The sequence below is a fragment of the Zosterops lateralis genome (genome assembly GCF_965231275.1).
Source record: "Zosterops lateralis genome assembly, chromosome: 9".
NCBI lineage: Eukaryota > Metazoa > Chordata > Aves > Passeriformes > Zosteropidae > Zosterops > Zosterops lateralis.
This window is the reverse complement of record NC_139769.1, coordinates 15,853,504-15,881,404: the sequence shown is the minus strand read 5'-3', so window position 1 is coordinate 15,881,404 and position 27,901 is coordinate 15,853,504. Positions and strand designations below refer to the sequence as shown.

The window sequence follows — 27,901 nt, the reverse complement described above, 5'->3', positions numbered from 1 at the left end:
GGGGGTTGCTCCAGTGGGAATGGCTTTTTTCCTGGCCATTTTGCTAGCTGGTGGAGCCAGGCAATGGAAGGAGGTGCACAGGAAGCAAGACCATGCAGCGGTAAATCCTGTCAAGTATAATGATGCTTTTTAAAGCACATTTTCTTGATTTCCCTCCCAAGGGACCAAACCCAAAAGATGGTTATATTTGATCTTTAGGTAACCCAGAAACAAAGTGTTTCCCAAACAAATAATCACATTGCAGTCTGACACTGGTCATTGTTACAAAAGAGCATTTTATTTCTGTGTTTGGTTTTGTTTTTTTTTTTCTGGGTGTACTATATTGCAATGTAACACTATGCAGGTCTATTATATTAAGATTCTTGCTACAGAATTAAGTTTGTCCATTTGGTCAAATTTCAAAGTTTTTTCTTGGCACTCCTACAGAACTCGTTACCACTTAAGCACATGAATTACTGACGTGCCAGAAAAGTGATATAAGACTTGGAGCAGGCGCTTTCCAATCAGAATTTGCAAAAGTTGTTGGGCTGGCTGGATGAATGAGGTCAGCACAAACATCCATTCTAATTTTGACAAAGGGGGAGATGCACATCTCCAGATTTTGATCACAAAGTAGATTTGCTTGTCAGGCCCAATGTACTATGAAGGTTGTCTTCTTACTTTTGATGCAATCTTTGTCATCTCTAATTCTGTTACCATGGAAGATTTTATTATTTTTGAGCAATAATGAAAAAATGCCTTGCTTAAATTCTGGAACTGTCATACTTGTTAGGCACCTGATTAATATAAGTAGTTGTATAAACTCTTTGTATATATACAAACCATGCTAAAGTATTGTCCACAAAATGTCCATCCATTCTAAGTCAAACACTATTGGTCACAGAAAAGTCTAGTATGAATCACATGTGAATATACATATGAGCAGTACATGATTCACTGAGTAAATATGGCACTTTTACATATTTTCCTGGATGTTACAGAGAATTAGGAAACAATCTTCCCTCAGCTGACTCATTTCTAAATTACTGTAATATGGGTTTGGAAAATACACCCCAGAATAGTAAGAAGTTTAGAAAAGTCAACAGTGCAGCTACCTGAGTTTGTTTCATTAAGAAATTAACAGTAATGTGATATTTTATCATCCACTGTGAGCCTGAGGGTTGTCTACTCACTAAAGCCAAGCTGCCTAACCCTGCTATACATTAAACAGCACAGTTCTCCAAGCACATGGCTTGGAAGGATGATGAACTGACCCAGCATCTCCAAAGGGACTTGCCCCTCCTCCTTGTGCAGACCCCAGCTGCAGAGTCCTGTCCCCTTGTTACACCCATCCTAGTGTCCATCCAATCCTTTAGAGAGCTGATCCAACAGAAAATTACTCCCCTTTTTAGACTGGCATAGTTTTCTGCTGGGTTAAAAAGTTGATTTGTCCTGTGGAGGGATCAGACCAGCACCAGACCTGTAAAGGTACATGAGAAGCAGCTGGAATATGTTGGCAGGAATAGGCAGCATGGGAGGAGGAGGGAGCTGCCCCTTTTTGGTGACAGTAAGCTGTCAGACTGACCAAGCTGTCCCAGCTCACCAAACCCTTGGAGAAGATACAGTTATTAGTGTGAAAGTGCTTAGACCGGTATAGTTTATTCCTAGTAAAGTGAATAAAGATATGCCAGCACAAGGCACTTTATACTCATGTAACTGTGTCCACATGAGGGGTGCACTGGTATAAATATAATCAGTAACAAACAAAACCCCACATCCCCTACGTGATGTATTTACAAAAATGGCACAGAACACATTTCCAACCTTCAGTTATGAGGTGTGCATAACTTCCATTCAGAAACCAGACCACAAACTACACATGAAACAACATTAGACACAAAATAAATTAGGGATTTAAAATGCTACATCTAGGAATATAAAGACTTTAAAAAAAACTTTAAATGTAATCCCATATTTAAATTCTAAGTAAAATAACTATACAGCTCCACCAATTACCTGGACATTTCAAACAGTTTACATTCATTGGGGACAACAGCACTTTGGTTTACATAATCAGGTTAATATGAGCAATGAAATGTTTCTCTTCCTCACATTACATCAAAGTGAAATACATTTAGAATATATACTGCCAAGTATATATATTCTATATATCCAGTAAGTGCATTCCACACACAAGTAGGGGTAGATCTTGCAATAGCTACATCAATTATAGGTCTTCAATAGAACTAAATCAAACCCCTTTTAAAAAGCTTGATTTGATTCCTTCATGCCTGACCCATTTTTGATTAATCACATGGATCTTCTCCAGAACATAGCCAAGCGCAAAAAAATAAGTCTGACCTGGTACTGTGTCAAGCTCACACACCAAATTGCACAGCACACCCTGGATTAATGAGGAAATTCTCATTGTAGTTTGTCTCTCCATCTTTCTAAGTCATACTCTTAAACCAACTGTACACTTCTGTACCAAGCTCAAGAACTCAGATTAACCGTAGCTCAAAACATACAATGGCAGTTAGAAAACATTTAAGAGCAACCAACTGTCAAATATTTTACATAAATTTAAACAATCAGCAATTAATCCTCTGCAATTTATGAACAGCACTGCCTCCTAGAGAAGTAAGGATTTATTCCTAGATATTCTTGTGAAACATTTATCTAGTGCCTGCATCTGACTCAAATATGTGGTGTTGGATACAATGAAGAGATCTCCTCCTGGCAAAATATTTTACTACTTTTGATTAGCTTAAATTAGCTTGTGAGCAGCACATCCCTTTAAAACCTGATTAAAAGAAATCAAATGGCTGGATTAAGTAAACAGCTGAACATGGCTTCAAAGGATAAAGTTCCCAACCTGATCCACAATCATCAGAGATTACATTATTTTAAAAAGCAAACTTCCAACTGTAGGATTTCCAACTTAATTTCTCTCTGGGAGATGAAAACATAGCCTTCATCACTGTCCTTGGGTATGCTGGGTAGGCTGAGATTTGTGAGAAATTACTGTATTCATTTAATCTCACTTTTGCAAATCTGCAAATGTTCCTGTGCTGAGCCTGGCTTTATGCTACCCAACCTAAATCAAGGAGCCTATTAGAGGCTATTTCCTTGTCAGGAGCTTTACAAACCAAGTATGATTGCACTTCCTCTGGATCCCATTCCTAGAAGGTGCCAAGCAATTTGGTGAGGAAGTGGGCTGAGGGGGCAGAGGGCACTTTCTCTCTTGCAGCACTGGTATTTAAGGGAGGACGGGGTTTTTCAAGACGGCATTTCATCTTGTTGAGTCAACATTTCCAATACAGTGAGTTCATTGCACCCCTTCCACTCAAGTTAGTAGGAAATGGGCAGCCACATCCCTTTACACTGTTAGGAAAACCTTCAACATGAGTCACTTTGGTCCCAGTTCCACTGTGAACTGTGACCTTACTTTTCCTGGACCACAGAGGAAATAGCAGTGAGTGCCTCCTGCTCAGTGCAGTGTGTGAATGGGCAGCCAGACTGAATTGCCAATAGGCCCTGAAGGAGTTCTGCATGCTCCCTCTCACCTGTTAAAATACATAAAGAATTGTTTCTACTTGCTTTGACCATCTGAGAAAACCCTGTTGTAAGTAGAAAGGGATTGTCATGCTAGATTTGATCTGGTTAGATGTTGAACACCTTCTACTGCCACTGAAGAAAAGAGGAAACAAAGGCATTCAACACCTGCAGCACCACCTGTTGAAGACCATGTCCTAAGGAATTAACAACAACAAGGAAGACAATACAATTATCTATTACAAACTATGCAACTCAAAGTTACATCTTAAACACAGTTTCACTGGTGGGATTAGAAAATGGAAAGAAAAAACAGCAGACAAAATCATTTACTTTTACCAGTAAAAATTAAGTTACAGATGCCCTTGTTCTGAGGGCAAAACAAACTTAAAAATATCTTAAAACAGTGAAAAAATATGAGAAAATTTTATTTAAAAATATATGTACTCCTTACTCCAAATTTGTACAGAAAGGATTTGAAAAAGAAAAAATAACAACAAATTAAATGCATATTTGGAGCATTCTCTAGAGCGTTTTGGTAGAAGTGTTATTTCTGTAAAACTGAGCAAGAAGTTATTCCGCTTTCATTTGCTCCCTGACATCAGAAGGCAAAGTTTCAAACAAGTTGTCCTCTACAGTGAAACCAGTCCTTTTCAGAGCTCTACACTCACCGAGCTCAGGTGGGAGGATTTCAAAGTGATTACCTTTAATATCCAAGTAGGAGAGCAGTGTCAAATTACCAATTTTAGGTGAAAGGACTGACAAGTTATTTTTCCCAATTTTCAACGTCTTAAGCTTTTTGCAAAAGTACAGTTCATCTGGCACACTCTCCACTTTGTTGCAAGTAATGGAAAAGTATTGTAAACTCTGCAGAACTCCTATTTCAGGTGGGATAAAGCGAATGTCATTGTAAGACAAATCCAAATATCTGATTTTGTTGCATAGGAATAGGTGGGACGGAAGAACCTCTATTTTGTTATGGCTGAAGGAAAGTCGCTCTAGACTAGTGAGCTTCTTTATATGCTCTGGGATGTAAGTTATACTGTTGTACCACAGCTTTAGAATTGTCAGTTTTCGCAGATGTTGAAAACTTACTATTTCTTCAATGGATTTGAGGTTGTTTTCCTTTAGATCCAATTCCTGAAGGCTGAGAAGGCTGAAGACTGCATGAGGGATGCGCTCTAAATCACAGTGAACCAATTCCAGCTGTGTCAGGTTGACCATCTTCTTCAGGTTGTTGAGCATCACTAACTTACTGCCATCATTATGAATACACAACTTTTGCAGGTGACTTGAAACATCAACTGCAGATTGTGGGATTTTGGACAAATTACTTTTTATGTGAAGAACTTTTAGGCTTTTAAGCTCCCGAAAAGACTCCAGTGTAATGTTTTTAGAAATATCATGACTTAGGGAGCCAATTAAATAGAGCTCTTCCAAATTTCTGAGGCCATACATCCAATGTGGAAGTTCTCTGATGTCATCAAACTTGACACTCAAGATCTTGAGATTTTCCTTCAGAAAAGCCAAGGCAGCACTGTGGATCTTCACAGAGCACTGGTGCAATGAGAGCTCCTGGAGATTATCCAACTGTGCGATGGTTGCTGGTATCATTACATTATTAATTATTTCAAGTTTTAAAGACTGCAGCTCAGTAATTTCAAACACTGTGTCTGGTAGCCCGGAAAGCATGAAAAGCTGTAGCTCCAAATGGCTGTGGGAGTTTGTCTGTAGCCTCTGTCGCAGTTTATCTGCAGTCCACTCATTGTTTAGGTTCAGCTGTTTCAGCTTATTTTCACTGACTTCAGACAGGAAGACAGCAAAGCGCTTGGAGTAGAGAGGATCATACTGATCGATCATATGAAGCATAAAAGCAAAGTCATTCTTGACATCTGGGATATCATCGATCCCTGTCTCCTGCCGAACATACTCAAAAGAATATTCTTTCAGTGAACGGTAGAACAACCAGTAAAGTGTATAAAGGCATGTCAGGCCATAGATGCTTACAAAGCACAGGTAGCAGTAAGAAAGTTTAGAGAACAGATGTGCCATCGTGTGATTACAGCAAAAATTCTTGTATCCTGTCATGTCTTCAATATCAACGTTACAGACTACTGTAAAATTAACTTCTGAGACAAGTGCTGTGTTGTAAGCAATAATAATAAGGAATTTAATTACCTTAAGTACAGTCTGGCGAACGTACATGACATAGAGTATATCACCCTCCTCAACATGCAGTCTAAATTTCTTCACTTTTTCAAACAGTGCTTTGGCCTGTTCACCTTCTTTTTTATCTAATGCCCCAGGTGTTCCTTTATCCACAACTAACTTCTCAGGGATTGATTTTAAAGACTGTGTCTTGACCAAAGTGCCTTCAGTGCTTGGCTGAGTAGTATTAGACTTGTTAATGTTGTTCTTCCTGTTATCTTTCTCTTCAGAGTCCTCCCCTGACACTTCGGATAAAGCTCTTGTAGTCCAGGGAGAATCAAAACATTTCCCAAGTATTGAAATGAAGTGTTCAATTTTGGAGCTTGATCCAGGGAATTTGAACCAAAAGTTACTACACAGCATGAAGACCAGTGTGTGTATAAGGACAAGGTAAGGGAAGTACTTGGCATACCAGTGCAGAGCCCGTTCGTAGCACACCTGATTTATAAAGCTGTATTGCTGAAGGTCCAAATCAGTCTTGAGTCCTTTCATTTCAACTGTAGCTGGAGGGGTGGATGGCCTCGGTGGTGGAATGGGAGTGGTCTCTGGTATTGTGTTAAACACATTTGAACTATTAGATTGGTTCTGGCAAGGCTGGACACGCTTTGGAAGGCATATTATCTTGTCTTGCATGACCTGGAACACACAAAAAGATATCTTTTGAACTGATGTACCAACAATGGTGGCAGCACCAATGGGTAGCTGTCCATGGAGTACCCCCAGCTGCCAGGCCTTCCTCTGCACAGCTTGCTACTTGGCCCCACAGGCTGTGCTATTATTAGTCTCAACAAGACTCTTGTTCCATATGCCAAGAACTAGGCCACACCTTTCTATCTATGATTAGCTTTCCATAATTCGAATAAGAGGGCATTGAGACAATCCAGAAAAAGGAGAAATGTGGGGAACGCTTCCAGAAAAGACCAGGGGTCTCCTGCTGTGCTCTGCTCTGCCCAGAGACAGACTGTAATTGTCAGATGTATTTACCCTGCCTACATGATGTTTAGGGATAGCTTAGGCTTGACAGCAGCACAACTGCATTCATCTGGCTGTACTTTTCCACTGTGATGTCTTATCACACAAAAAATGGCTGACAAAGGGCTAATATGAGCATATCTATGCTGGGCCATTATTAATCTTCAGTCTTAATAAAGACAGATAAGGGCAGTTCTTTGATGGCATTTGTGGGTGCATGGACATAAATTTAATTTAGTTTTTTATACACAGAGTCCTCATAGAATCATAAAATGATCTGGGTTGGAAGGGTAAAGATCATTTACTTCCAACACCCTGCCATGGGCAGGCACACCTTCCATTAGACAAGGTTGCTCAGAGCCCCATCCAACCTGGTCTCAGACACTTCCAGGGATGGGGCATCCATAATTTCTCTGGGAACTTCAACCTGTTTCACTGCCTCAACATCCTCACAGGGAAGAATTTCTTCCCAATATCTAATCCAAACCTACCCTCTTTCAGCTATAAGCCCTTACTCTTTGTCCTGTGATTACATGCCCTTGTCCAAAGTCCCTCTCCATGGGGGGCTTCAGTAGGATGCACTACACATCTGGGAAAAAAAAACCCCTAGCTCTGTTCTTGAGTCCGTCTGCAAAAAAAACCAAACAAGTTTTCTTAACCCGGGATGGTCACCCATGTTGACAAACTGAGATCAGAGTGCCTTTAAGGACCAATCACATTTGGTTTAATTTGGGATAACAGTTCTGAGTTCAATGCAAGGCTCTCTACAGGTCTGAATTTAAATGGTAATCCATCTGATAAACCAAGGTGCTCTCTTACTTGTCCTGAATGACTGTCTGGGATTAGCCCAAACTAAGAATGTGTCAGTAGTGTAGATGTACTCTTTGACATCATGGTTGTTGAAAGCACTAAATATAAGGTATGCAACAAGAGCTACCAAAATCAGATGATCCACCCTAGTGTAGGGAGATGCTCAGATAAGACCACGTGGTTTTGACACATCAAAAACTTCTGTAGTTAATCTATGTCTGTAAAGTGTCTGCTACTGTGATATACACGCTTACTTACATCCTGGATTTATGTATCTCACAGTAAGTTGGAATAAAAACAATTTGTCTATTATTTCAGTATTTCCACACATTTTCCAGTGTGCTTCCTCCAATCAAACAGATAAACTTTAAACAGGTAACAGCTATAATAGATTTACTTTATGTGGTTAAGCAAACATCTACTAATGCAAAATTCAGTTCTATATAAAGAGATTTTTAAACATGAGTGTTATATCAACTGAAAATACTTGAGAATGGAGAATACAGGCAAAACTACATTTGATTTCATGTGAAATTTGAGACATAGTATATCTAAATCCTAGGCCCTGTAAGGCAGCAAATTCCTCTGAAATAAGAGCTCTGTCAATGTGTCCCTTTAGCTCAATTTCAAAGTCATGCCAAGAAACATGAGATCCATGTTTGAACCTGTACTGTAACTTTATATTTTTGTAGAGTCATCCCAAACAGTATTTTTTATTTCTTTTCTGCTTTCGGCTCTTCAGCAAAATGTAACTAACAGTGACTGACAGTAATGCCAATTGTTTATGTGTAAGCATCCTCAGAGACATTTTGGAATGGAAGAGACATAATTTTAGCTGTGGGTGTTAATAAAATCATCATATTAATTTCAAATCTCTTTAAAGCATAAAGACAGAAATAATATTAACATTTGCCAAATAAAAACAGGAGCTACAAAATTCCATTTTTTAAACTTCCAAACAGCAAAATGGTAACAAATAAGAACTGAAGTTGATAATCTGTTTTGTTATGCCAAACTGCAGTGAAAACAGTGATACGGACACCAGCCAAACCAACAGCTCTTATCTGAGTTGGCACAGCTCCATTGACTCTGGTGCAACTCTGCTGATTCGCAAATGCTAAAACTTTGGTCTGTGTTATTTGATGTTGCTACTTAAACAGCTTTAATCCTGGGACCAGCACATTTTTGCTTTGTTCATGCTGAGCCCAAGAGATAAAGGAAGATGGGACACCATCCTTCCAGAGCCCTTCCTCATCTGTGGTGTTCTTTCAGCAGCCCCCAGAGCACTCTCCAGGCCTCTGTGCCTGTGTTTTACCTGCAGGGTGCAGCCGAACACTCCGATCATCAGCATGGCCACCGAGAGGTAATCGGTGAACACATCCCACCAGGGCTTCAGCACCCGGAACGCCGGCTGCTGCTCCGAGAACTGCCGGAACTCCGTCACGGGAATCATCCTCCTGCAAAACACCAACGGCCTCAGTCTCCTGCACCTCGGAGCCCCCACACTGTGAGAGAAGGGGAAAAAACCTCCTCTGGAAATGGAACTCCCAGGATGTGGCACAGAAGTTCCCAGCTACTGACACACCCCACCTCAAAAGAGATGCTCGTGCTGTCACTATACAGTTCCTGAAAGGGAGGAAGGGAGAGCCTGCAATCCCATCCATGCAGGCAGGCAAATCCCTCTCTCCGTTGACTCCACCAATCTCTGATGGGTCAGTGAGGCCTTCTGCATCCTTGAAAACCAGCCCATTCTGTAGACAGAGATGTTCAGCATCATACACATTAGCCTTGTTCTCAAAGGTCTGGCTGAAATGCTTGTCCTGCATTCAAACTTCAAACACCTTTTTAGCTATCATGTTCTATTCACTTCCATTTTATTCGCAGTGGCTTCAGAAATGCTTTGGAATATTTTTGTGCATACCCACTGCAATTTTAAATCTACTATGTTTTGAATGCGAGTTCCTAAAGTGCTTTAGGTAACCAAAACTACAGCCAGATCAAGGGTTTTATCTTCACCTCAGATGCGTAGGCTTACATCATCATGTCCTCTGAAAAATCAGCTAACACATGAGCATGTACAGGCAAAGCAACTGATATTAAAGCCTACAGCATATTGTGTAGCTGAATTCCTGAGATCAAACCAGTACTGAAACTCCTTACTAAGTTACACTGGAAAGATAAATTCAGATGGGAATGTAACAAAAATACTCCCAAGGGCAATTAACAAAACTTGTCCATTAACTAACATCATAAATGCTCACCACAATCAGTTCATATCACAGTAACACTGGGAGTCTATAATCCTGATTCAGCTGCACACTGGGACCCATTAATGTGGGTTTGGTGACTTCCATTTCTGGGCAGGCTTAGTGATAAGCACACTCTTGCTGAGAGGCTGCCCAGGAACTTAGGGGATTCAGTTCATTCAGAGCCAGGGAAGAGGAAGGGAATGATTCAAGCCCTAATGGCTGCAATTCACTGCAAGTGTACAGCCATCCTAAGGATTAAGAGCTGACCTCCACTAAGTGGCCATACAAGTGTGGAAGGATGCCCACTTTGGCACCTTCTCAGGGACTGCTCTGTCTCTGCCTGCCCATCTGATCCTCTGGAGGTACTGCAGTCCTCAAAGGCATAAGGTGAAGTCTGTAAATGAACTTGTGGTAGTGGCTTTGCAGCTGAGTAGCATAAAAACTTTTGTTCCTTGTCCCCCTCTCCTCTTGCAACCCTTCCATGCTGCTTTAAGCACTACTTGGCCAGACAGGAGAACTGCTCTCTCAGTCCCCTGTCCTTCTAAAGTCTGTCCCCAGACACAGGCTACAATGCCAGGTGAAACCACGCACACCTCTTGCACAGCTGGCAATCCCCAGGAGGAAGGCAGGCTGTCCTCCAGAGCACTTTCAAATTGATAGACCACCAATGAAAATGATGGCAATGCAAGCCTGACTTCACACAGCCAGGTCAGAGGCTTGGCAGCATCCTTGCCAACAGGCCTGAATTGCTGCAGTGCTGGTGGAGGAATGCAGCATTTGTTATCAAATGGCAAGAAGCCAGGAACCACAATTCTGCTTTTTGTGTACTTGTCTTGCTAATGCTAGCAGACATATCAGGGAAGATATACCTCAACAGCAGAGAAAAGCTGTGGTGGCTGCTAGGACAAACCTTTGCTGCCTTTCAATCTTCTTTTATAAATACTGGTAGGAGAAAGTGGATCTCATCAATGAGAAGTGCCCCATGTAGCTTTAAGTACATGCCCAGCACTCCTTCAGCTAAACCTCTGCTGGCAGCTCCCAGTGGCACCTGAGCTGAAGAACATAATGCACAGTCTCTCTTCCATTCCCACATGCAATTCACAGCCACTGCTAAGGAATTACCCTTCTCTTCTTCATTTCCACACAGAATGCAGGTGACTGAGTAGCTGCTGCTAAGCTTTATTTTTTTTCAATTAAGCATTGAGAAACTTAGAAAATTCTCAAAGGAATCCACTAATACAAATGGTAGCTAAGCAGTTGCCATGCAACAGTCCTGCTCAAAGTTTTTTTAACACATATACTACTGTTGGCTCAGATTTTGAGGGCAGCTGGCTGACTGGAATGCCATCAGTACACCCAAAAATACCTATCAACAGATTGCTTTAAAATCACAACATTTTCTTCCCACCCTGGCAATAATGGTTTAGGACTGCTTTTTCATATTCTGATGGCACAGCCTCTAGAAATCCTATTTCTAAGGTCTTTTTGCAAAAGGATAAACAATTTGACTGTCAGGTAAAGACAGACTTATGTTTTCTGCAGTGGAGATTCTTGACAAAACAAAAGTACTCACATGCATGGAAACGTGTGGAGACCCAGGAGTCCCTGGTTAGACACCCAAGCAACTGTGGATCTGAGCCACAGCCTAATGAAAGGCAGCAACATTGAATCAGGGGCTGTGCCTGACAGCAGATGGGACTGGAAACTATCTTGCAAATTAGTGTGCAAGGGACAGCTTTCAGACAAAAAAAATCTTTTGGCTGTTTTTTTTTCTAAGTTTCACTATGAATTTTTAGGGGTCTTTGTTGTATCATGTACTTGCTTTATTTCTCCTAAGTGACGTGTGGGGAATTTAGATGAGGGCAGACAGGTTCTGATACCACAAACACATGCTGCCCTGATCCCTTGTTCCCTTCAGAGGCTGTTGTTTGCATAGCGTGACTCCTCATTAGTGGAGTGCACATACTGTTACCTCGATTAATGGGCCAAGCACAGGGAGAGCTGCACACAGAAAGCCCCTCTGAGCCATCCTAGAAAACCCATCTCTGGGGCTGGAAGGTTTGCAGTCTAACAAAACCTGTCTGCCTCTAATGTTTTCCTATATTGTTAAAAAAGGAACACAAACATTACTGAATGATGACAATAGTACTGCACATAAAATAACAGTAAAAAATCAACAATGTCTACTGACAGACAATATTTTTTAGCTTTGGGAAAAAGATATTTGCAAGAAACTTTAAATGGCAATTGAATGTGACAAAGTAGGAAAACTCTTTTCCAACACTCAGTGGTAGAACACTATTGCCTCTCCCCTTGCTGTATTAAGAATCAAGGAAAATGCTGGAAAGAACTGCAGAGCAGCCTAGGCTAACCAGCACTGCTGACATCTGCACGCAGAACAAAATGACACCAAATCACTTTTCATTTGTCTCCCACTTCCCTCTAGCTTTTTTTTCCATTCTGGCTTCTCCAGGGATGGAAACTCAGACCTCAGAAAAGACACAGCAGGTCCACCTGGCTCAGAGCAATCCTGAAAAATCCCTCCTGGCCATGTCCAAAGTCCAGCTCTTCCCCACTGCTATACCCAAAGGTGCACCACTGCCAGACTTATTTATATTCACACACAAGCCAAGTCTGCACAAAATAAAATGAATCAATCATCAATTTGAACAAATCAAGAGATGCTAAAAAGTCACACTGCAGTCCAAGTCGCAGCAATCAGTTACTGCAGGACACCATCTCTGGGACAGCACACCATGCACTGCAGTTCCTTATCTCTCCTTGTAACAAGGAGATAAAAGACAAGGAGTTCAACATTTCAGCTGGTGAAAACTAAGACTGCATTACTAATTTGCATTCATTCACATTCAAAATGTTATTTAATTGCACAGTGAATTGTTGCCGAAATGTGGCATTTGACTTACTGTAAAATATTATTGTAACCTACTCTAGTAAATACTAGAGTTCTAAATCTTGGATATTTGTTTCAATCAAAACCAGAACTTGTTCTTTTTTTTCCTCTTGCATTTTTAATAATGCTCAGACCCTAGAGAAAATAAAACGGTACATGAGATAAATAATTTGATATTCAGCTACCAGAAGGAGAGAAAAAAGGAACTTGGACTAAAAAACAGTTGTACTGGCTGTTAAGCAGTGTCGCAGAACAGAGCTGTGGGTTTGCCAGATTAAATTAAAAAATTAATAATAATAATAAAAAAACAAACAGGAAAAATAAACAGTAACAAAAATCCCAAAACAAAAGAAAGAAAAACCAACCAAAAAAACCCCCACAAAAACACTGGAGAGGAGAAAAATCAGTAGTGATTCTTATTTTAAAATTTCAAAATTTCTAAGAAATGTAGAAAACTTGGTAAGTGAAAATGACTGTGTCATAATAAGATTAAATAATTGAGTCCAGGTACATCCATCCATCTACTCCCTTGGAAAACCCAACTACAGGAATCAGCTAATGCACAGGAAATTGGGGACGAGACACAACAAATTAACGTGACCTAAAAGGGCTAAGGAGAATAAATAGATCCAAGTCAGAGACAAAAGTGTTGGAACCAAATTAGACTTAATAAATGAACAGATTGAATCAAAGGCCGATTGTGAAACGCCGCACCGCAGAGCAGAGCGGCCTCCCAGTAGTTGGTTTGTCTCAGAGGGAATAAAGGAAAGCAGCGAGGACAGTCTGGAAGTGATGATGGCTCTCGCCAGGGCGGCTGGAGAGAAAAGCGAGGCACCGGGCAATCCGCGTGATGCCCAGAGCAGAGCACACAGGAAATCAATCCATGAGCCTCCTGCCCACAGGAGCCCAAAGGCGGCTCGGGCTGGTGCTGCTCGCTGTCACAGCAGGGCCACAAAGCCCCGGGGCCGAGCCTGGCCCGGCTCAGTGCCCCACAGGCTCAGTGCCCCACAGGCTCGGTGCCCCACAGGCTCAGTGCCCCACAGGCTCGGTGCCCCACAGACTCGGTGCCCCACAGGCTCAGTGCCCCACAGGCTCGGTACCCCACAGGCTCGGTGCCCCACAGGCTCAGTGCCCCACAGGCTCGGTACCCCACAGGCTCGGTGCCCCACAGGCTCGGTGCCCCACAGGCTCAGTGCCCCACAGGCTCATTGCCCCACAGGCTCAGTGCCCCACAGGCTCGGTACCCCACAGGCTCAGTGCCCCACAGGCTCGGTACCCCACAGGCTCGGTGCCCCACAGGCTCAGTGCCCCACAGGCTCGGTACCCCACAGGCTCAGTGCCCCACAGGCTCAGTGCCCACAGGCTCAGTGCCCCACAGGCTCAGTGCCCCACAGGCTCGGTACCCCACAGGCTCGGTGCCCCACAGGCTCAGTGCCCACAGGCTCAGTGCCCCACAGGCTCGGTACCCCACAGGCTCAGTGCCCACAGGCTCAGTGCCCCACAGGCTCGGTACCCCACAGGCTCAGTGCCCCACAGGCTCAGTGCCCACAGGCTCAGTGCCCCACAGGCTCGGTACCCCACAGGCTCAGTGCCCCACAGGCTCAGTGCCCCACAGGCTCGGTACCCCACAGGCTCAGTGCCCACAGGCTCATTGCCCCACAGGCTCGGTACCCCACAGGCTCGGTGCCCCACAGGCTCGGTGCCCCACAGGCAGGGACAGTGCAGCGGCACACGGGACCCAGCCAGGGCCGGGACACTCTGGGCCACACGGGCCAACACAGGGGACAGGGGAGTTGACACCCCCCTCATTAGGCTGCATTCATCTTGTGCCTCCAGCAACTTTTCACAAAGCAAAACCATGAATGTTCACAAAACCGCCCCTCTGGTACAACCCTGGACAAAGCTGCTCTTGGCCTGCAGCACCTTCCAGGCCGCAGGCTCTTGCTAGGTGATGGCTGCTATTTTTAAGCGGATTCTCATAGAGTCACTTCATTCATTTCACGGAGTGTAACTGCGCGGAGTGGCAGCAGCCCTCTCTCAGGAGGATTACAGGGTCATGGTTCTGAGGAGTGCCCCGCTACCAGTGAACAGCGCCTGCCGCTCCCACTGCCCCGCCTCGGCTCTCCAGGCACCGCCACCACAGACACGGCGATTAGAGCAGCACAGCGAGCAAAGCACAGGGAGGCTCTGCCTGTCACCTCTCACCCGGGCAGGTCTGACAGCACGAGTTCCTCATTGAGGCACGACCCCAGCAGCTCCTGCCACCGCTCCCCACCATGAGGAGCTGGCCTCGGGCCTGCCTGGGCCGTGCTGTGGGGAGAGCTGCCGGCTTCCCTGGGCCCTGCCCGGTGTCCCCCTGTGCCCTGGCTGTGGCCCCCCTGCCCATGGCCTCCCAGCCCAGCCAAGCCCAAGAGCTGCCTCCGTGCCTTGCTGACCCTCCTGTGACAGAGAAGTGGAGTCACTCCTGCTCTCTGTGCTCAGGCAGGAGACCAGAACTTGCCAGAGCTGTGTTTGCCATGCTATAGGTGTTATTCACCAGCGATCAAGCCCTTGGCTATTTTGTCCTTCCACTCGATCGCGTTACATGTATTGAAACAATCAGTGTCATCCATTGCTTGTTCTGGGGGAACAACCAAAGCCGTGCACCGGAATCAGGGCCCTTAGATGTCAGACAGGCAACTATCATCCAGAAACTACTGGTTTGGCAAGGGCAGGGTATGAATTATACACCAGAAGGAAAAGAGAGATGGAACATAGCTGGAGAAGAAAGAAATAATGATATTGACAGCTTGGAGGCACAAAAAGTTGGTGGGATTTCTTAAACTGACTAGAAAAGATGTTTAATTGATTAGCCAGCTGACATTTAACCTAATTTCCCTGACATTCCATCAATCCTCCAGATGTAGGATCAGCATCACCACCTCCCAAGAGTTCAGTCAAGCCCCAGGTGGTGGAGGAACAGCCCTGATCCTCACTAGGGAAGAAGCTTTGTTCTTGGCACGAGGACTTGGGCTAGAGGCTGCAGGACCACAGCTTCAGCTCAGCTGAAGGGTCAAAGCTCAGATGTCCTCAAGAGCCAATTTAGACTGGCACTGCTTGGTCTTTCACATCAGAGATCTACTGAAAGGAGAAAATGCTAGGCCAATCCTGCTCTCCTGGCTGTTTTAAACATACTGCATGTTAGGATAAATTCTGAAATGCCTTTTGGGAATAGCACTACAAGAAGGTCTCTGGGTAGGTTCCCATAGATGATTTATTGCACATTCATCTTCATTAAAAGAACAGAGCACAGCTCATATTTAACACAAAACAAACTTGTGACCTGGCAGCAGGGACTGAGCAGAGCCCAAGGGCTGTGGGCCACGTGTGCAGGGCTGCACAACAGTGGATTTTTACAGAGGACAAGGCATTGCACACCCCAAACACCACCATCCTTCGTTGTAAACATTTGTTACTCTGCACAAATACCATAAAGCCACTTTTCAAGTGTTTTGTGCTGTTTGGCCTGGCTGCCATGGGCCAGGAGGTGAAGTTAAGCTGGAATGCTTTACAGCACAGAGCCTGAGGCTGCACTGAAAAGCAGAATTTTGCATTCCTATTTTACCTGCTTTGGAACTGCACACTGAGTCAGTTAAGCACAAGAAAGGGAGTTTTTCAGTCAGGTTGATGGTGATATAGTCTCAAAGAGGATATTTAAATAAAATCATTGGTTTGTAGAGAGCCCCAGGGCTTAAGGCAACCATCTCCTCTAGAGAGATGATAGACACAGCCTGGCATGAAAACGGCTTGGTGCTATCCTCCATCATATATTTTGTTGATTATAATTTTGCTAAATTTGTATTTTTTGGTGGGACTTGGTCCCCAAAACAATCATAAGGGAAAACCTGTAGAATTTAAAACAAAATTTGAACAAAGATCTAGCCAGCAATTTTTCAAACCATTCTAGAAACAAGTTTAGGAAAACAAAATTGGATGTGAGCCCTACAAAAATTGTGGTCTTTTTATTTAAAACTTTTGAGATCACCCATGCCCCAGAATTTGACCTGTCTATAGGCAACACAGTTTTTACTGCAGTGTGAACAGCTGCATATAGCTGGCTAATTTATAAACCTTTGGAAACTGTAGGTTTGTGTCCTTTGATCTCAGCAGATGAACACATCATTTTCAGCATGTGCCCAGAAACCTCTCACAGCTCCTGGCACTGCCCGTGCTGGCACCACAGATGACAGATAATGGACCTGCTTCATGACCTAACCAGGAGAGGACTAAAAGTAGATGCAGGGACAAGACACCAAGCCTGGGAAACTGAGATTAGACTACAGGGGAAATATGATGATAAGGGCTGGAATTAGTAACCCCTAATTCCCAAGAGGTTTATGTTCCATTCTTATCTGTGTATTCTCACACACATTGTACATGCAATGAAATAATGTCTGAACTACCCTGACATTTAGTTTTGGTAATATTTTGCTACATGTTTGCAATGACCAAAATGCCCAGCGTTTTGGTACATATAACTGCTTGGTCAGTTCCCATATAACATACAATAAAAACCTCTGCTACTTCTTGTATTTGCAGCATTTCAAGAGACCAGTTTCCCTGATAGTTTTATTGTCATTGGTGTTTCCTGTAATACAAAATTCAATTAAAAAAATAAAATTTAAAAAGGCATATATTTTTTGTCTTGAAAAACTACTTTGAATGCTGGCTTGTGTTGCCACTGTTTGAAACATGATGGCTCCCTTTCTGTTCGTTGACTGCAATGGAGATTTTCATAGGAAGAAACACCATCACTCTGAAGTAAGAAGTACAAACAAATGATGCTGTTTCTCAAACATAAATTCTGGGTAAAGGAATTGGAAAGACATTAAAAACAAACCATTTGCATCCAAACAGTTATTTTTAACAGTCCATGAGTTTACTGTATTTTCAAACAAATTCATGCCCTTCTGGCTGAAGTTGGTGAGGAAATGTGACCTGGAGGAACAACAGAGAGTGACTCAGGAGTCCCCACTGGGACACGGACATGGAGAGCCTGTGCACATCACATCAACCCACCACCACATGCTACTCCTTCTCCAGCTGCAAAATAGAAAAGTATCTACTTTCTTTAGTACCTTTGGTGGGAAATATGAACGAACAGTACTACAAAATCATAACATTGCTTTTTCTCAGTTTTCTGCAATGCCTGAATCCAAACTGATAGCATGTCAAAACTCCCTAGAAAAGCCACTGAAGTGAATTTCATTTCATACCACACATTACCAAAATTAAACGTCACAGTTGATATTAGTTTGCCAATCTGGGGAACAGACAAAATACAATTAACTCACAGAAGACATTATTCCAGTACCCACAGTTTGACAGTTCTACAAAAACATGTGTCCTCTGTGTAACAACTGTTCAGAGTAGGGAAGGGATTTCATTTCCAGATGCATTGAGTGGGGACAGCTAGGCTGTGCCACCTGAACTCCAGCAAGGTCCCAACCAACAACTGCAAAGCTGTGTTCCATTACATCACCTGCCAGAGCCCAGCTTCCCCAGAGCCGCAGCTCCGCAGGACCACAGCCGTGGGCAGGATGCCAACGGGGATTTAGTGCAGGAGAGAACTGGAAATGGTGTAAGGTCCAGAAACATGCTGAATACCAATCCACTCTTCGCCCTCCAAGTTCCTGAGGCCCACACTGCAAGCATCCAGTGCACATTAGGTTTCAGCTGCCCATCTGCCCAACAGCCAGGAGGGAAGAGTGGTGCATTCAGAGGTGGCAGCGAATCCCCCTGCTCTGCTCTTGATACCAGCTGCTGTGGGAGTGGAAGCTCAAAGACCTGAACCCAGAACTTGGAGGACACATAAGGATCATAAAGAAGAGACATAAAGGACATAAAGAGGAAGCAACTTTAATTTACTGCATTTCAAAATACATGTTGCAATTTCCACCTACATATACAGTAAGTGCTGCTTTGGCAATGAATCCCAGACAATAACCTTGTTGTTAGTTCAAACTGAGTCATAGCACTTTTTCATATATTACACACCAAAAAGACTTCCTATTGTCAGCAGCTCTTTGACTTCAACTTGGTCGGACTAAAGACAAAAAAATGTTCAGTGCAAGATTCTGCCAGATAAAGTCTGAGTGAAATCAATAGGAGTTCTTTCCGTACCAAGCACATGGGCCTGTGTGAAGACTTGGCTTTGCTGAGCTATTTCTCCAAATCTAAAGGAAAGTACACTCCACGCATTTCCATGTCAAAGACTACTTCAAAGGCAATACTTATCATTTTTCAGCTCTGGGAGTTACATTCTTTGTTTATCAGGGCTATCGCTCAAGATGCCTGCCCTCTTTCCAGAGCTCCAAAATGGTTTTAATGTGAGTGAAAACTTTTAACAGCAAACCAAACCAGCAAGCAAGTAATTATCCAGTAAGTGATACTTTAGTATTCTTGAAATAAATCTAAATGATTGAGAAAATAAAATCATCCAGTTTTAATCAAAGTTATACCAGGTTTTCCACAAACACTTCAGATAATGAAGATAGAAACAATGCTGTTAAAATGTCAGAACAGACAATATTACATGAATCAGTGCTATTCATCATCAAAGAAATAGGTGCCTGAGGCTAATACGAGTGTTCATATTTAAAAATGTTCAGCTGATATAATTAAAAATTAATTCCTGATTGGGACAGGAAACACAAAAGGTCCATTCTGAGTCTTAAGCAGCTCAACCATCTGACAAGTTAGTTAAAAACATTTTTTGCAGTGACTGAGCCAAAAACATTAAAGAATTCCTGTTTTCATGATTTGGGAGACTTTTTCATATAAAGAATCTTTTTTGCTCCTACTTGCATGCTACATGAAAGAGCCTTCTGAAACTTCATGGTAGTCTCATAAAACACAGATCCCGAAACACCTTGATAAACATACAGGTATTCTCAGCCTGATGCAGCTGGTGGATTTTCTTCCCCTAAACCATCCTTTGTTAAAGAAAACCCTGACAATAAACTCATGGTCTCACCCATACTCCTGAAAGAATAAGAAAGACTAAAACAGACAAATTCAAGCACATAAATTGCATGTGACCTACACACACTCAAAGAGATACACTGGTAACTACAGAATCAGAATTCGTATTCACACAGGATGACTTTTAAAGATTATGAACTGGTAAACCAGGACTACCTTCCCTACTGGACCTTTTCAGAACAGTGTCCATCAACAGACTACTAAAGAGGGATTACCTCTAACCTCATTTTACCAAAAAGTCTGTTGCTGCATAAAACAGAAAAAAAATGCTGTTTCCATCAAGCCTAAACTGTGAGATAAAAGCAGTTGCTGGGGGCATTCTGACATCACTATAGCAGGTGTGTAAGTCTTTGAAATTATGTCATCATGGTTAAATGACTGCACAGAGCAAACACTCTTTTAGTCACATTACACTTAAGAAAGGGCTATTCTGAGAATACTGTGAACACTGATGAAAAACTACCTAGCCCTGAGACAGCTCATCGAACATTCACATCAACTGGAAAATATAATTTATAATGGTCCTTGCTCAGAGCACCAAACCCTCTGACAGCAACCTGCACTTCTGAGCTGTTGCATTCTGCTGTAAATGGCACATGTATCAGGACCTTACACTGCTGCACTCTCAGGGCAGGGCTTGACCTGTGCCCTGCTTCACCATATGCTCTAGAGCAAGCAATCAGTCCAAACTCCCACCTTCCTTTCAGTGATAAGTAAATAAAATTGAAAATGTTCTCAGCATGTTGGCAGTCTTATTGCTGGGGTGTTGAATTTAGGATTCCCATCAATAAAAAGTCACTATGTACTATTGCCACCAAAGGGAGATGTGAGCTAGCATCTCCATTTTCAGCAGACCATAAGTTAACCCAAGATCAGAAGTTGGTATAAAAGGCTGTATTCTGCTCACCTGGAAGTCAATGAAAAAGTTAAAGTTTACTTTAACAGAGAGAAATGGATTTTAATCACTATGGTACAGAACCAAATGTTTTTACGTGTTCTGGTTCAAACTCAGTGGAACTTTGTACATAACTTTATACATATACTTTGTCATGACAGCAGTGTTAGCAACTTGCCCTGGAGAACGGTGCCATCCTGGGCTTCAGGGGAGGCCTCTGTTTTACTTTAAAACCAAGAAAAAACATGCACTGTATCTTAAGGCAGGATCCTCCCAAACAAGTGAGAAATGTGCAAAGCACATGCATGGCATTATCCTACCTTTTAAAAATCTGACCAGATCAAACACCAGATTGTAAATCAGACCTTCAAGGGAGAAGGAGGAGACTGTACAGAAAGTCCGTACTGGAAAAATTCTGAATAAACCCTCCTGGTCCAAACCTATGACTCTCTGAATGATACAGTTGTAAAGTTCATGCTGTATCTGATTGGCTGCATGTGCCAGGCACTGAAATGTAAAATGAATACAGTGACAGAAAGCTCATCTAGGGTCTGACAGGTCAAAAGACAGCTCTAACACACTTTGCCTGCCCAGGGATGGGAAGGCAGAAGGGCCTGACCTGTGTTATGTATAAAAGCAATGGAACAAATGACATACTCACACCAGGCCAAGAGGCTGAATCAAATCTGGTATCTTCCTAGCCAGAAAGAGGTCCTAGAAACACAAACCCAACAAAAGTCTCTGCACTACAGCTTGAATTTGCAACAGAGTTTTGTTGCACGAAATCCTTGGGTAAACAGCTCAAGGATGAAGAGAGTAAAGTTTCCATCATGTTGAACACATGAAATCCAACACTTGTTAACAGTCTTTTTACAAATCATTTTGGAAGGAGAATGGCTTCTTTGCTTTATTAAGTAAGGTTTTAAACTATTTAGAAGGTTTCTTTTTCCTGAGGTCAATTGTTTCATTTTCAGTGTTTTCTTTACTATATAGCCAGCCCTCCCCTGCCCTTCACAACTCTGACAATGAAGACAGCATCTTTCCACTAGGCTTCCTTAAAGAGGAAGAAACTACAAAATTAAACTCGAGCTCCTGTTATTGTGAATTGTTTGGATGGTAATAGAATTTTTTTTTTTTTACTTCCCGCAGGTCTCAAAAAGCCTTGTTTGGGAAGTGCCTTTGTGGCGGTGAATATGGCCCACTTCAGCCAGTTGCAGCTGAGGTCAGTGGACAATCGAGGGAACTGCTCCTCCCAGCACTGTGACCCAGTAGTTCATTATTCGGGTCTCCCTGTGCTGTTCCCCTGGCGCTGGGGCCACCTGAGTATTGTTGAACTCTCCAGCCTGCCCAGCCCGGATGCCGCCCCCCTCCCCTCCCCTCCCGGCCAGAGCTCCTTGCTGTGGCCCCAACAGCCAGATACCGAGGTGGGATGAGGCTGCCTCAGGAAATCAGCTTCAACTGCGACAGGAACTGATTGCAAGATAGCACAAAGCACTGAGTGAGCACTTGTAAGGAGAATTTAGCAGTCCTGATTTCATTTTTTGCTGAAATCCAGCACTAGCCTTTTCCAGTACTGGCCATACAAAGCAAATAGATTTTTAGCTTTCCCATCAATAAGCTTATTGCTAAAACTGCTTACAAGAGTAAATAATAACAAATAGAACACACAGAACGTTATACTATGGCAAAACCTCTAGCAGGGCCTGTCAGTACTCAGACTGGAAGAAAACAGCAGCATGGCTGCCACAAATTTAGCAAACTCAGAAAGTAACTGGAAAAGGAAATGATTCAGAAACCACAGGTGCTCAGCACCAGGCTGCTGTGCCTTGCTGGCAGCCCTGGGACACGGGCACTTGTGAGACAGCAGGAACACAAGGCCAGGTTAAAATTAGGGATCATCTCAGGACTGTGCTCAGCCCAGCTCTCCACGCTGATCTGCACACAGGAGCAAACAGGTTTTTCCAGGAGAAGAGTGAGCCCAGGGGAATGCTACCCTCTTGACTGCTTTCATCACACCAAAAAGAAAAGTAAAAGCAGTTCTAATACACCCAGGGGCAGGAGGGGGGTGAGGGGTGGGGAGAGGGCAAGATGCATAATTGGTTAAATTGGGAAGGAAGGTTTTAAAATTATCACTTATTTCCAATGTAGTCACGTTTCTCTCCACTATCTTGTAAAGCACTTTTCTGCCTGTACAATCTTTTACAGCATCATTCAAACCTTCAGTGCTTTGTGGGAGCAAACATTACATGGTTGTCTTCAAGCAGTGGTGCTAATAATACTGAGTGTCTCGTCACAGGAAGTACTCACTCCAAAAATAAATTTAAAAAAAAGGAAATTATTAAAAAGCCAAACCATAGCTAACATACTTATCTGAGTATTAAATTTCTTACTTTTAAACAGTTTAACCCTCATGAAATTCTGGTAGGATACATTCAGTGCTCTTTCATAAGCCTCTCATTTTGCTTGGTCAACTCTTTCTAATGAACTGGACAAACCGCACTTGGGCAAGACTGCCCATCACTCTGCGACAAGGCAGAGCTGCCTTTAAACCGATTTAAAATCGGGATAATCTGTTGTCGTTTTTTTCAATCTCTTCAAAAACCGGGCCAGAGCCTCTCGGTGCGGCCAGGGCTGCGCTCCGGACCCGCCGGGACCCTGCGAGGCTCGGAGGGGCTGCTCTGCCCGGGGGAGGGCGGCGGGGCGGGGGGAGCGATGGGCGCGGTGGCTGGACCGCCGCCTCCCGGCCCTGCTCGCATCCTCCCGCAATGCTGGCCGGCCTGGGGCTCGTTTTCGGGGAAAACAAGGCTACGGGCTTTCCCCTTTCCCCAAAGGCTTTCCCAAGCCGCCCGTCTCCACGGCGACTGTTTCCCAGCAGTTCCCCCTCCGCGGCCCCGCTCCCGGGAAGCCCCGCACGGCCCCGGGCCACGGGCTCCCCCAGGGCTGCCCCGCCCGCGGGGATGCGGCGGGACGGGATGGATGGGGCGTGGGGAGCCGCCGCGGCCGCCTCCCGGCGCCCCTCCGCGGGAGAGGAGCCGCCGGCGAGCCCAGATAAAGTTTGGCTCCTCCGGCACGGCCGAGGCTCGGAGGCGGCACCGCCGGCGGGCAGAGAGGGGCCCGGGAGCCGGGGCGGGCCGGGCGCGGTCTCCTCTCCCCGCGGGGCGCAGCGCCGAGCCCTGCGGGCCCCCGGCCCCCTCCCCGGGCGATGCCCCGTCCCCGGCGCGGGCGGCGGAGCGCCCCGGGAGCGCAGCGCTTACCTGCAGCGCGGCCGGGCGGGCGGCCGGGGGTCACGGGCGGCGGCGGGCGGGCGGCAGCGCGGACATCCCGCGGCGCGGCGCGGAGCGGGGCTCAGCCAGGCGGGCAGGGCAGGGCCGGGCCGGGCCGGGAGGCCGCCCGCAGCCGCGCTCCGCCCGCCGCCGCTCCGCCCCCGCCGCCGCGGGGCCACGTCTCCGGGCTGACGCAGGCGGCGGGGGCCGGGGGGCGCCGCTCGGGCCGTGCCCGGCGGCGGCGATGGGAGGGACGGCCCGCTCTGCCCGCGCCCGCCGGTAACGGGACCGGGGCCGCGGCATCCCCATCCCCATCCCCGGCCGGAGCGGCGGCGGGGCGGGGGCTGGCGGAGCGGCCGCGGCACGGACCGGCCGGGGGGAGCGGGGTCGGTCCGCGGGAAGCCGCGGGTCCTTGTCCCCTCGCGGGCGGGCGGGCGGATTCGCGCCGCGTCGGGAGAATGACAGCACAAATTGTGATGGGAAGATCTGGACCTCAACACGCAGGGAACGTGGAACGACTATTAGAGACCAGGCTGTAAAGCGCCTGGGACTGTATTAACAATGGAAAAGCGTCTCAGAGAGTGACAATTGGAAACACAAACTTCTGGCCCAGCAATTCAAAGAGCGCAGTCGGAAAACTGCTGCTGAAAGAAACCACATGTTTAAAGGCACTTTTGTCTAACATTTCCAGAAAGATTTACATCTCTGGTAGAACAAAGAGACAGGACAAATTCTGCATCAGAGGGACGTACTTGCCCTCCAGTAACTTGCCCCTAACCTTAGGGGTAATGTGTGTATCCCCCCCTAGGGACACTACAAGTATGTAAACAAGGAAATACAAATATATAAGCCCACTGGGGAGGAGTTAATGAAAACAAACACAACATGATGCCTCACAGCTGTTTTGCTGCAAAAATATTAACTACATTGGGATGTGAACCAAAGGTCTGCCAGGGATAGCTGGGGGAATTGTGACTTCGTGTACTTAGTGACCGTCTGCTCCAGGGACTGCTGAGGGCAAACTCAGGTTCCTCATTTGGGAATCATGGATGTGATTTATTGCTATCGTTTGTCTGAAGTGTTTGTTTTAGTGCTTTGTTGTGTAGAGCTGCTTCTCTCAGCTGAAACCTCAAGGCTTCTGAGGCTTTCTGAGGCTCCTCAAGAAATCAGGGTCTGAGTCTGACAGGAGCTGGAAGAGGATGTCAGCACAGCTCCCTCACAGTCCTTCAGGGTTCCAGCCTGAAACATTTCAGCAATATTGCACCATGACATAATTTCAAGTGTTCCCCCCATGCTTTGTGAGATATGGCTGAGAAATGAAACAGGACAAATGAGCAAGGTTTCCACATGGACAAAAGCACTGGGTTTCTTATTCTGAGCTGAAGAAATAGTTATGGTGACTGCTGTGTTCATTTTATTGGTTTCTTTCCATTACTCTTAACTCCTGGCAGCAGCTTAGAGAATCCTCCCTGTCCTGGATGGTTTCTTCTTTCAAACATTTGGAGGCAGTTGTTCTGTTCACCCTTTCATCATCACTTAGCTCATTTAATCTTCCCTCATAAGTCAGTCCCTCCCGTTACTTAATTGTGGTGCTGCTTCTCCCTGAACTCCCTCTCAGCTGCTCGTTTATTTTACAGTGACATGGTGGCCAGTAATCCTGCCATTGTTAACGTTTCCTGTTGTGGACTTTTGGGTTATTTTTGTTCTGAGTTACTGCAGTACTTGGAGGTCTGAGCTAAGCTTCCCCTGTGAAGAATAATTACAGGCAAGGTCACTGATACTGCAGTAAAAAACATGGTCCATGGATAAATATAGCTTCTGAGTTTGGGATGGAGGCTTAGTGCAGTTCTGGTGGAAGAAGGCCCAAAAATACACGTTTGATAGTAAACACACAACTGGGGCTCCAAATACCTTTGCTCTAGTGGAAAAAATTCTGCTGCCTGCAGAAAAATGTAATTTATTTGTGAATTCCTGCATTATTTTAAGACCATCTAGGCCAGTGAAATCTGAAGTAACTTTGGAGTATTTCTTTTACTAAAATGGTAAGTGACTAATTGAATTTGACCATCTGTATGACTGCAAGTTTTTGACATGCTTTGATTTCACTGTTGCCTCTTTTTCATTGACTCCAGAGGAATGTGGGGCAGACCACGTAAGAAATGTCATTACTCCAAACTTAGTACATTTGCCTTTTACTGTCAATTGGCTTCTTCTATCATTCATAACTTACAGATTCTCCAAGTGTCATTGCTGCCGAGTGCTACCTTGCAGTACTTACACTGGGACAGAACCAGGGGCAGGGTTTGATTTGCACCTGAGTTAAAACTATCACAGACCAGCCTGCAAATTCAGTTAATACGGGGACAGATTGCTGTTCTGTTCGGGTTATTTTTTTCCCCCTCTCCAATCCCTTCATGATTTGAGGATGCACCCTGAAAAAACACAAAGCCATCCCCATACACTGAAGTCTGGGGTCCCAAGAGCTGCACTGAAGCTGGGTCTGAGGGGATAGTGCCCCACAGAGCTTGACAAGACCATTTACCCTCAGCTTCAGGAGAGATCAGGGTGAGAAACCCAGGGTTTGAGTGCTCCAGCTCTGTCTGTACTTGGAAGCACACCCACAATGAAAATGCTTTTCATCAGTCATCTCTCCAACAACTGTTGAAAACAGCATAATCTGCTAACACAAAAAAGCTAAATTGCTTTCAGACGAAACACTGAAAAAGCGCTTCTGTGATTTGATTCAGCTCAAATCCAAAATGCATTATTTGACAGCTCTAGCACTTTCTAGCTGCTTCACTTCTTGAAGTTTCTGTCAGAATTTATCTTTTCCCTAGTTTGTTTTCCTCTAGTTTTTAACCCTTCTCCCCCCAGATTCATGTTTTTGAAATGTGATTTTTATGTGCACCAGATGTTTAAATAACAGCAGTGCACTGGGAATACAGACTTCTAAAATAAATTGCATGGATGCTATGGGCTGAGTCTGGGAAGCTGAAGCAAAGTTTCAGAGCAGGATGAAGAATACAGCCATTTCTTAAGACCACAGCATTTTCTAAGTGCTAAAACTTGCTTTAATCAGAAGGAAAACACTGAAAGGATGTTTAATCTCATGAGCTCTTTTGTTGTTCCTAAGTGAAGAAGAGCCACATTCATCACTGGTATGATTACAATGAAAGCAGTGCAACTACCTCAGGGAAGAATTTGGCCCAAGCAGATGTCTCTAGAGAAGCTATTGACAGCTGTCCCCACATATTGTTGAGAAAACACACAGCTAAAGACATACCAAAAGAAACAGAACTAGCTCCCATTTTTCTGACCTTTGGCTGAACTGGAGCTCCTGGATGTGAAGGCTGCTTTACCTCTGTAACGCTTCTGATCATCATTAAGTTTTCTTCAGTGATCTGTCTGAAAACATCTTCCAAACCGAGGAGCTACGCAGCTGTGCCTGGTCTGGCTCTTGCAGCTCTGAGCTACTGAGCCGTGCACTTCACGGGATACAGCATCTTATCTAATTTTAGAAGTGATGCAACGAGTGGGGGTAGCTCACATGAGGCAGGAGGGATAGAGCCCGGCAGCTCGAGCTCAGAGCAAACACTTTATAATTACTAACTGCTACTTTCAAAATAACAGAGGCATTTATTACTAGCAGTACACATTTATGGGTGTGATTGAATAAACAAGCTGTAGCAAGAACAAACACTTCCGGTGGCAGATATTAGGACAAGAATCAAGCAGCAGGCTTTCTGTCCTCAGGTGGCAGCTGAGGCTGCTCCAGTGCTGCCTCCCAGCCTTCCCCCTCTGATGTTCTCTACTGAAACGCTGTAGCTGGATCAGACATACATACAGATTTTCTTCTGCATGGGAACCATCTCTTCCCCTCTCATTCAGGCACTCACAGAGAGATGGCTTAATTCAAGTGTTTGGTTTTCTGAATAGCTTTCTGTCTCTCACCAAATTAGTCAGCTCATAACCAAACTCATGCACAGAATCTCTATACTGGTACAAAGAAGCTCTACTTTTAGGGGAGTCTCTACTT

General features: G+C 44.5%; 1 protein-coding gene across 2 annotated transcripts; it reads right to left on the bottom strand.

Annotated features, from left to right (window-relative positions):
* Positions 1–2,156: 2,156 nt before the first annotated feature.
* LRRC8C (leucine rich repeat containing 8 VRAC subunit C) lies at positions 2,157–27,314 on the bottom strand. Of its 2 annotated transcripts, none has more exons than XM_083867935.1 (3): positions 27,183–27,314; positions 8,840–8,981; positions 2,157–6,378 (listed from the first exon to the last, which is right to left on the bottom strand). In XM_083867935.1, the coding sequence occupies exons 2-3, from the start codon at positions 8,975–8,977 to the stop codon at positions 4,108–4,110; spliced, it is 2,409 nt and encodes an 802-aa protein (XP_083724061.1). In that variant the 5' UTR covers positions 8,978–8,981; positions 27,183–27,314; the 3' UTR covers positions 2,157–4,107. The 2 variants fall into 2 exon arrangements, with proteins under 2 accessions (XP_083724061.1, XP_083724062.1); XM_083867936.1 differs by lacking the exon at positions 27,183–27,314 and adding an exon at positions 23,857–23,895.
* Positions 27,315–27,901: the final 587 nt, after the last annotated feature.

Coding starts and splice junctions, on each gene's coding strand:
- LRRC8C (XM_083867935.1), bottom strand. CDS start 8,977: ATGATTCCCGTGACGGAGTTCCGGCAGTTCTCGGAGCAGCAGCCGGCG. Junction 6,379..8,839: donor TGTTCGGCTGCACCCTGCAG/GTAAAACACAGG, acceptor TGTGTGTTCCAG/GTCATGCAAGACAAGATAAT.